The sequence below is a fragment of the Oncorhynchus keta genome, chromosome 5 (genome assembly GCF_023373465.1).
Source record: "Oncorhynchus keta strain PuntledgeMale-10-30-2019 chromosome 5, Oket_V2, whole genome shotgun sequence".
NCBI lineage: Eukaryota > Metazoa > Chordata > Actinopteri > Salmoniformes > Salmonidae > Oncorhynchus > Oncorhynchus keta.
Genome location: NC_068425.1, coordinates 26,015,977 through 26,025,469, shown reverse-complemented (window position 1 = coordinate 26,025,469; position 9,493 = coordinate 26,015,977). Strand labels below are relative to the sequence as shown.

Here is a 9,493-nt window from a genome sequence, read left to right as displayed (position 1 = left end):
GTAAATGTACATTGAGTAATTTAGCAGATCGACGCTTTTATCCAGAGCGAATTACATGCATCTTAAAACAGCTAAATTGGACAAAAATGTAAATGGTGTTAGTATGACTGGTAAAGAAACCAATGTCATTTAGTTCTAATATTTCATATTGCACGAATCGTCCTAAGTATCAGATTTTACCACCAGACAGCCCACATTCACATACTGCTTTTGCCATTACCTCCTATGCAGAAAATGACAGCCATACATTTCATAGCTGTCCATAATTGCAAGCGTCCATACATGCATGTTTTTTCAGCAAACCGTTCACTAAAGGATTACAATTACATTCAGTGAACTCTGAAGTCAATGACAAGAGAACATGATTCAGTGAAAAGGGGAGATTTGCATGTTAACATTTGTCTTGAACACAACTGTAATTCAAATTGCATGGCAACAAGTAAAACAGGCTACCAATTTCAAAATGTGCACTACAGGGGAGCATACTTCACTACAGATATTTATGAATGCAACAAAAAGTCAAAGCCCCACCCATTATTTTCAATGCAAAACCCTTCAGTTGGAAAAAGGTTCAACATCTGCCATTTTTATCACATCTCAAAGCTTGTCAGGGACAATCACACATCACATAACAAAAAGATTTTTTATTTCCAAAAAAAATGGCACACAGGAAAATAAACATATGTACATACCATTATTAGCAACCCCCCCATCCAAAAGTCTCCCAAAACACCAACAGGGAAAAGTGTAACTCAAATGCTATAAGGACCATAGCCACTGAAACACAATGGCTCAGAAAGTACAAATAAAGACCACCATTATTTTCCTTCCTGCAACTTGAGTAATTTCTTCCTCCATTTTGCTTCACTAGTGTCATAATCATCTGTTGGTATTTACATCACATAATTAACAGCTGACTAGTTGGTGTGAATCAGTATTTCTGCCAATTAGCTGCTAACCATCTATGGAAACTTGGATACTTCAGCTGTTGCCCTGTTGATAGTATTAAAAATGAAGGGATGAATTAGTTTTTCACCATGTTATAGACATGAAAGTGAAAAATGTCCAATAGATAATAAAGATTACTCCAGAAAGATTGTCTTGGTTGCAAGACACTGTAGTCCAAGGTGGGAGTGTGTTGTTGACAGTTTCTGGGAAATAAGGGCAGCTGTAAGGCAAAGCTGGCTGTACATCCAAGTCAGAATGTCCATGTCCATTCTTCTGCTTATAGTGCTTGGGTTGGTCGAAGATTATGTGTATATGTATTTTTCCCTCTACAAGCAGTCCATAGAGTTGTCAGGTAGCAACCCTATGGGTGGGGCCTTGCCCGGGAGGCAAGATGGGGGCAGCATAGAGTTGGGGGCAGGATCCACATTCTCTGAGTCTTCCATCCTTTCTGCACACCCTTCCCAGTTGATATGGAATCTTGTTACACGTGGGTTTGAAGCCAAAATATTTCTCTGGAGCTAGAAAACAAACAGCATCAAGAGAGAAATTATTCAGTAGATGTCCTTATATTTGCAGTAAGACATGTTCCATTTTTACATTATACTAAAGCCTGAGCAGTACTGTGGCACACGTGCCCATGATGAGTGAGCGGAGTTTGCACTTTAAGACCAATGTATTCATGGATATTTCGCCCTTCCACAACGCAAAGGTTTAATTTAATTCCAAAAAGTTGTCCCCTCTCCTCTGCCATCATTCATTGCCTTCATAGATCTGATAAAAATTGGTAGGTGTAAGCAATAGCTCCACCTAGTTTACACAATATTAACGTAACAGCCCTGTCAGATATGTGAATGGGACCTATGGCAGACGGGAGAGAACAAGTAAAGTGCAAGTAAGCATTTCGTTGGACAGTGTATACCTTATGTATCCTATACATACAACTAACACAACTTGAACATCTTCCTGGAAGGAAACACAGTCAAGCACACCCATTGAGTTTCCTCCTTTACCTGTCCATAGTCAGGTTTTATGGGTGGGTTTTCCCGCAGCTCTGGGTCAGTGTACTCGTTGTTGACGTAGTAGCCGATACGAATGAACTCCTGTCCGCGGTATGTACAGGTGATTAGCGCCACAGTTACGCCGACAGCATCACTTTCTGGAATCAGACCCGTGTTTGGGGCATCCGCCTGTTGAAGGATAACATACAGTAGATGAGGTGCAAGGAGGATGGCATGAGAAGAGAGGGGTAAAGGGGGAGGGTGTAGTTTCTATTTCTGATTTCTCCAATACAGCACCAGTGTTGCTAGTGATTATGTTATAAGCTCAGTGTTATTGTTTGGGAAAGGTTTCCATCGCTAGGGCTGTCACTAAGGTCAGAATCAATCTCTGCATCATCAAATCAGTTGCTTTGTGAAGGTGTTAACAAATGTTCACAGTTGGCCATTGTTATGTAAATTACTTCTTAAAAGTACTAGTGGCTTGGCTTTGGCCCCAAGTCAGAGCAGGCCCACTGGGAGAGAGAGAAATGAAGAGGGCCAAGGAAAGCTGCAGCCAGACTACTGCTGAAATAACATTGTTAGTTACTGCCATCTATAGATTTTTTTTTTTTTTTTTTTTACAAAACTCACCTGGAACACAAACATGTGCCTCCCGGCTGGTACTGGGCCAACCAGAACAGAGTCAAGGGTCTGGTCATACTCTTCACTCTCTGCTGAACCCACATATATTATCTTCCACTCAAGATCTGCAACACAAAAAAGTATCAAATAAAATCACTGTCTTCCGGACACACAAACTCAGTTCGAAATGTTGGAGAAAACAAGGAAACTGCTGGACTGTGAAGACTGCTCTGGTCAGAATGCTGCTATCAATGACACCTGTGAATTTATTTGATTGTTTGGGTAGATAACGCGAAAGGCAAGTGGACATGTCAATGCGTGTTCCTCCGTCAGAATTCCCCGCCGCAGCCAACAAAATACAAACAAGTTGGACACCATTCTGGCTAAGCTAGCCAGCTATAGGCAAAGTAGCCAACTAACTAGCAATATCAACTAACGCCATCGTGTCGCTAAGCAATATCACAAAGTACAATGTATTTTATTTATTTATATGTTTTAAAAAAATACAAATAAACGAGCCACCTCTTTGTTCAGTAGACATAAGGGATCAATTAACCATTGTTTGCCACCGGTCGAATAATTACTTTAATTCTCATCTGACAATTTATGGCAAGTTTGCTAACGTTAGTTCGCTAGCTAAATTGCCAGTTTGAACATGAAGTAGTTAGCCTAGTTGAGAATCAGTTAGCTAACTAGCGAGGTAACCTTAGAAAACTAGCCATAAATCGTCTGAGATTTAGCTAGCTAGCTAACGTTAGCAAGCTAGCCATAAATCGTTAGATGAGAATAAACAAAGTAATTATTCGACAGATGAGCACAACACTTACCTTCTGGCAGGTCTTCCATGCACTCAAATGTTATTTCGAATTGAAATGGGTTTCCGAATCGACTCGGGTTATCGAGGACAGCGACATTTAGTACTTGAACCTTCGCCATTATTGCGGCTCCTGCTGCGAGTGACAGACACTCTGGCTGAGAGTGGCTAGCAAATTTTCCCGGGGAAGGTTTCAGGCCTCAATGTAGCAAATAGCAAGCAATGTGTTCACGCAGCGTACACAAAGATAAATTATATCACTGAAGAAATTCGGTTGTTGCATTTAAAAATGCATCTGATTTCGCAGGTTGACAGCTACGCTTTAGTGTAATTTTGAAATTACTAGGTAGATATATCTTATTGTTATGATAGCCTGCTATATGAGACAATCATTTCAACAGAAATTGTATTTTTTTTAAGAAAGTGCCATTAATGTTAAGTATTTACTGTTATCTGGAATATTCCCCTGACTAGTTTTGTTCAAAACAACTATTTCAAAAACCACCCGCCAGTAAATTTCACAAAGCCACCAAAATGTCGAAGGAAATGGGGCGGGTGGTTTTTCTGTTCTAAACGATGATTCGCTGGATAGAACACCAGTAAAGCTAGGATTGGCAAGCAACAAGCACGTAGTGCTCGAACAACGCCACAAGCCGCGTGCAATAACGTTTCAGGTAGGAATTCAATTGACACGACCCTCCTCCCGCATGTACCCATTGCTTTGGCCAAAACAAACAAACAAACACAACCACTGTACCAAATTCAGCCACTCTTTTAGATGGAAACATGCCTACATGTGTGTCGATACATGGGAGACCATTAACCGAAGGACCTATGTGGCAGGGATACTTTCTGCACACATAATGATGTGACTAATCAGTGCTTTTTGCAGACTGCAGAATGTAGGCCTACATAGCATACAATATTGGGGTGGTTATGGGTTGACAATCAACCACACCAAATACAAACATGGAAATAGAATCATACATGGATCAGATTGTGTTTTCTATGCCAGTCTTCAGTCACATTATGGCATAGGCCTAGATGAAACTGCGATTAGGCAAGGATTAAGGGACCATGATTAGCTGTGTTTATGGTATTTCAGGATTCTTTTTATCTTGCTTTGAGGATAGGGTCAGCTAGAAAAATATAATTGCTCTCCACTAGAGGTCCTAAAACTGCAAACACATTCTCACCATGCACTCACATGAAACACGTGTCCCTTAAAATACAGGATTTAAAAAATGCAGCCCAAATTTTCTCAAAATGTTCAGTGTTTACTCATTGGGCCTGAACATATTCCACAGCCTTTTATCTTTCTTTTGCAGATGGAAAAAAAGGTAGATGAACACTTTCAAGGCTTCAGACATACATCAATAGAACAGTGTAGAACTTGAGAAAGGGTCCCATAGAACTCTAATAGTAAAGGATCCATAATGAGAGAGAGAAGAGCAATGGGAGGAAGTAGGCTCCATTGAGCAGGTGGATTTCTGTCCACGAGTCCGGTGCCTCATCATACAAAGGGTATCTGTCTCCTGTACCACAGGTTGATACTAGGCTCAGGTACTGTAACATGAGACTGAAGTGAACCATGTGACCATAGTGGCGACGTGAGGAGGGAATTTAAAAAAAACTGTTTTACATAGTTAAACCTATACAGGTAGTCTAATATGATGTATATCAAAATAAACCCATTCAGCCAGTAAAACGGCTTTGCGATCGGATTTAGTTTGCAGATTATTTTTCAGACGTTGTTGGGAAAGGTTTATTCATAAACACGTCCTGACATATGATCCAGTTTCGGTTCACCCACTCACTCGTTTAGGTGAGGCGGCGGAAGCGAGACGGTGTTTTTTTTTCGCAAGGAGTTGGATTGATCCCCGTTGCCTAAAACGGATATCAACATTATTCGGTGAAAAGGTGTGTATAATGTTCTGTACAGGTCTGTCTATAAAAAAAATTATATACTTCTTGTATTATTAGATCGACTAATTTGTTGTGGAGCAGGAGTGCAGTTTCTCTTTACATAAAATGGCTTGGAAGTATTGGAAATTAATTATGGGGCACTACAAATCCTATACTTTACAATACTTTTATTTCGATAGGATGCTACTTTCACAACATTTACTAAGAATATGATTTATGAATTGTCATTTGTTATCTCAATGCCCTCCCTCCCCACCTCCCTGAACAGGTGCAATTGTTCACATACACCACTAGTTTTACTAAATCAGCCAACCTTAAACGGGGGTGGTCATGTTTCGACATGGTGCTAAATTAATCACAATTGTAATTTTGCCTCTATGGTCAAATGTACATTTTAGACATTTAGCTGATGCTCATATCCAGAGCGACTTCCAGGAGCCATTAGGGTTAAGTGCCCTGCTTAAGGGGACATCGTCAGATTTTTTTATCTCGTCGGCTCAGAGATTCTAACCAGCGACCTTTCAGTTACTGGCACAACGCTCTTATCCGCTAGGCTACCTGCAGCCCTATCAATTTCCGGTTGGATAGTTTCTGACAGTCTGAAATGTTTATAATAACTTGATTCATTGTATTGTCATGGTATGGGATAATTGTTTTTCCTGGGACTTGAATGAAGTATAGAAAGCTGTTGTGATTTCATCTTCTCTTACATTTTATATCACATTATGATACAGACTCAATAACATTGGGGTTTCAATAGAGACTCGGGCTCAGTGTGGCTCCTTATGAACGTTTCTTTTGTTCTTTAACACCAACTTCATCTCTCTAGAGCGGCCCTGGAGACTGACGCCGGTGTGCTTGTCTGCTGAGCACTACTCCTGATGAAATGGCCCCGACCTGATGTCCAGGCGTCCCCTTGCTGATGGTCTATCCTCTTTAGAACCCATTGGTTTGAATGGAGATGGCACTGCTCCCAGACATCGCGGCCTGGCCTGGTCTCCTGACTGGGAGTGTCCTACTCCTGGTCTTGGGGAGTAATCCTTCCTGGGTTGTGGGTGAGTCATGCCACCGCCTCTACAACCCCCCCCTCTCCTTCTTGTGAAATAACCCCATCACCACCACACTAGATTGTCTCTGTACTTGGAACAATATGTACTGTACTTGGAACAATATGTACTGTACTTGGAAAAGTATGCATAAAAACACAAAAGCAGGGTGCACACAATTCTAGCCATTACTCAATAAATAACTAAAGCATGCAGTAACATGCCAACAGGTTGTACAAATATTTCGTAATGCGTGAGAGCTTTGGGTAGGAACCATTGGTATGAAAAGCTCTGGTACACCCGCTTTTCCTAATGCGGACATGTGATTTCTCTGATAGAAGTATGGTAATACATAATGCTTGTATCTGTATCTTTATTACTGGTTATAAAGTACGTATGAGCCCTTATATGTTGTATTTTACACTGCTATTCGTCAGTGCACTGAACTGTTAGTCAGGATCATTATCAGATGATAGTAAGATGTTATAAGGGGGTTGTATGTGCTTATAGAACGTTTTCACAATGCATTATAGCTGTATATTACCCAGCAAGAAACAATAGATAATGCAGCCCTTAGTGGTCATTCTGAGTGCTCTTCTGATTTTCTGGTAATGGGACAACACTGAACAATGGCTGCACTCCAATGCAGACACCTCCAAGCTTTAATGCTAACTGTAGTTAGTTTTCTACAATACACATATCAGGCTGTCACTGCTACAGGAGGTTTTTCGGTGTCTCATTTTGAGAAAAAGTTGTGCCCCTCCCCCAAACAACCTACCCTTGTTTTTTGTTATCAAGGTGTACTGTTGCCCCTGGGAGAGTTTACTATTTCACTATTTGCATTAGCCAATCATTAACTTAGTTTGACATCCCTAAATGGGCGTTGAAGTTTTCTAAGCAAGACATCTACTGTGAATGAATAGTCAATAATCACTTTGACACCGCACTGACATGGTAACCAAAATATAATAGTGCTTTTCCAGATACTTCAACTAGTAAAACTGTTTCGGGGCTGAGCTTCACTGACCACGGGCAAAGGCCGCATTCCAAGTCCTCTCCTCCCCCTCTCCTACATTCAAGTACTTACTGTGCGGGATGTCACAGAGTAATCACATGGCTTGCCATGGAGAAAGTGCCTGAAAAAAAAGCACTGGACTTGAGGAACTCAGTGATCCCATCGCATTGCAATTGGCTATTATGTAGTCAATCTATCAATCTAAAAATGACATCAACTTCCACCTTTCTGTTTTGTTTCCCTCTCCCCCTAGGCTGTAATTAAATTACTCTTAACTGTATTTAAGTAACGTGTTAAAACGTTTGCTCATTTGTTTATTATGATCCCCATTAGCTTTTACAGAAGCTGCAGCTTCTATCACCTGCACTTGGTATACAGTGTGTCATTTTAAAATGACCTGTTTTTCCACATTGTTCAATCCTAGTGTGTTATGCTACATTGATCAAAGAGAGGGTCTATTTGTATTCTTGAAGCAAACTATTACAATGACCTGAGTGGTAATCTTTAATGTTTTCTACAGGGGACAACACAACTAATAGTCTATCCTCTAACACAACTGCCCCAGTGAGTAAACTGCTGCTATCTTTATCTCTGTTTTTGTTAGAGGAACTTAAACCAGAAGTATCCAGAGCTTTATTTCTGAGAATGACTACTACCCCTGTGTTGTTCTGCATCTAGGGACCCAACATTGCAGCTATTGTGGCCCCGACTGTTATACTGGGGCTGCTGGCCATAGCTTCTGCTGTGCTAGTGTGGCTTTTCTGCGTGGTGAGGAAGAAGAGGCAGACGGAGGGGACGTACCGGCCCAGTGCTGAGGAGCAGACGGGGGCCAGCAGTGTTGAGACACCAGACACACTCAAACTGCCCAAGGAGGAGAGACTCATCTGAGCCTAGTCTCTCAACACCTGTCCTGTACATCCAAGCAACAGCAAAATCCTGATGACTGTAGAAGCTCCACCTAAAGAGCTGATGATTACCTAGATATTAGAGGGTCATGACACAACGTTGACAGATACAGGATGGGACGAGAGGTACACAGCACCTAGCCCTGGAAGAGGAGGGCCCAGGCACTGTGTACTGTACGTACTGCAAGCACATGGACTAGTGCTAGTACAGGACCTTGACACAGACGTTGGGATAGCTACAGCAAATACCACAGCCTGTAACTAGAACAACTAGAACTAAGGTTCATGAGGCTCTGACTGCTTTCTCTATGGTGTGTTATTTAATAGCACTGGAATATTTGAATGGGATAGACATGTACACAATCATTCAAATGGTCATACTGGAAGAGGAAACAAACCATCACCTGCACTAGATGGAAGAGGACCAGTATTCAGTCCCTGCTCATACTTGTCTTTGGTAAATACATTTCAGTCTGAGTATTTCAGTCCTCTGTCTAGGCAATTTGGCTCTCTCAACAGCTACAAAAAGACTGGATACAGTCTTAACTTCTATAATCGTAAGCAGACTGCTGTTACCTGTGCTACCTTGATACATGTAAAAAATTATATTGGAATTTAATGTAAATGTTTGTATAAATGCCTTATAGATTACTTAAATATATAGCGTGCAATAATATTTGTTTAACCACTATTGATTGTCAGAAAAGCATTTAATTGTCTAGATTTTTACACTGATTACTTACCTCAATACATGTCTCACTACTGAATCAGTCCTGTATCAGTCCTGTATACAGCTTTACAGATAATGACACTGTAAGCTAATATTATCTGGAAAACATTTCTCCCAGTGGGATATTCTGTTTGCGGATACTGTGTGCAGAACAAATAATTATGTCATTATTAATCATATTTAAGCACAAAATTAATGATTGTTAACATTTGAATAATTGTATTGTAGTATTTCAGAATTGAACATTAATTTAACATTGGCTGAACTGTGATACTACATTAGATCATATCTTCTATGTGTGTTCTTACCAGTACGCTGTTTGTATTTTGAAAAGCCTATGATGGGATTCAATTCTCATCATGTAGAGTTGTTATACGATGTCATGACCTATTTATCTTTTGTAGCCTACATTTTAAATAAATACCAATAGTCATTTTTAGAATTGGCCACCTCAGTAGATTTTCTTTGCATAATCAGTACTGGACTTTGA

General features: G+C 40.5%; 2 protein-coding genes across 2 annotated transcripts; one reads left to right on the top strand and one right to left on the bottom strand.

Moving 5' to 3' along the window:
* Positions 1–629: 629 nt before the first annotated feature.
* LOC118384730 (histone chaperone asf1b-B) lies at positions 630–3,936 on the bottom strand. The gene is made up of 4 exons (XM_035771481.2): positions 3,395–3,936; positions 2,577–2,692; positions 1,959–2,135; positions 630–1,466 (listed from the first exon to the last, which is right to left on the bottom strand). The coding sequence occupies exons 1-4, from the start codon at positions 3,501–3,503 to the stop codon at positions 1,275–1,277; spliced, it is 594 nt and encodes a 197-aa protein (XP_035627374.1). The 5' UTR covers positions 3,504–3,936; the 3' UTR covers positions 630–1,274.
* Positions 3,937–4,983: 1,047 nt separating this feature from the next.
* Positions 4,984–9,445, top strand: LOC127930090 (protein crumbs homolog 3-like). The gene is made up of 4 exons (XM_052519280.1): positions 4,984–5,301; positions 6,137–6,362; positions 7,889–7,932; positions 8,047–9,445. The coding sequence occupies exons 2-4, from the start codon at positions 6,263–6,265 to the stop codon at positions 8,254–8,256; spliced, it is 354 nt and encodes a 117-aa protein (XP_052375240.1). The 5' UTR covers positions 4,984–5,301; positions 6,137–6,262; the 3' UTR covers positions 8,257–9,445.
* Positions 9,446–9,493: the final 48 nt, after the last annotated feature.

Excerpts from the sequence above, each read along its gene's own strand:
- LOC127930090 (XM_052519280.1), top strand. The coding sequence starts at position 6,263 with ATGGAGATGGCACTGCTCCCAGACATCGCGGCCTGGCCTGGTCTCCTG. Across the intron at positions 6,363-7,888 it reads TAATCCTTCCTGGGTTGTGG|GGGACAACACAACTAATAGT; the intron begins GTGAGTCATGCC and ends TGTTTTCTACAG. Across the intron at positions 7,933-8,046 it reads CCTCTAACACAACTGCCCCA|GGACCCAACATTGCAGCTAT; the intron begins GTGAGTAAACTG and ends TTCTGCATCTAG.
- LOC118384730 (XM_035771481.2), bottom strand. The coding sequence starts at position 3,503 with ATGGCGAAGGTTCAAGTACTAAATGTCGCTGTCCTCGATAACCCGAGT. Across the intron at positions 2,693-3,394 it reads CATGGAAGACCTGCCAGAAG|ATCTTGAGTGGAAGATAATA; the intron begins GTAAGTGTTGTG and ends TTTGTGTTGCAG. Across the intron at positions 1,467-1,958 it reads TAAAACCTGACTATGGACAG|CTCCAGAGAAATATTTTGGC; the intron begins GTAAAGGAGGAA and ends TTTGTTTTCTAG.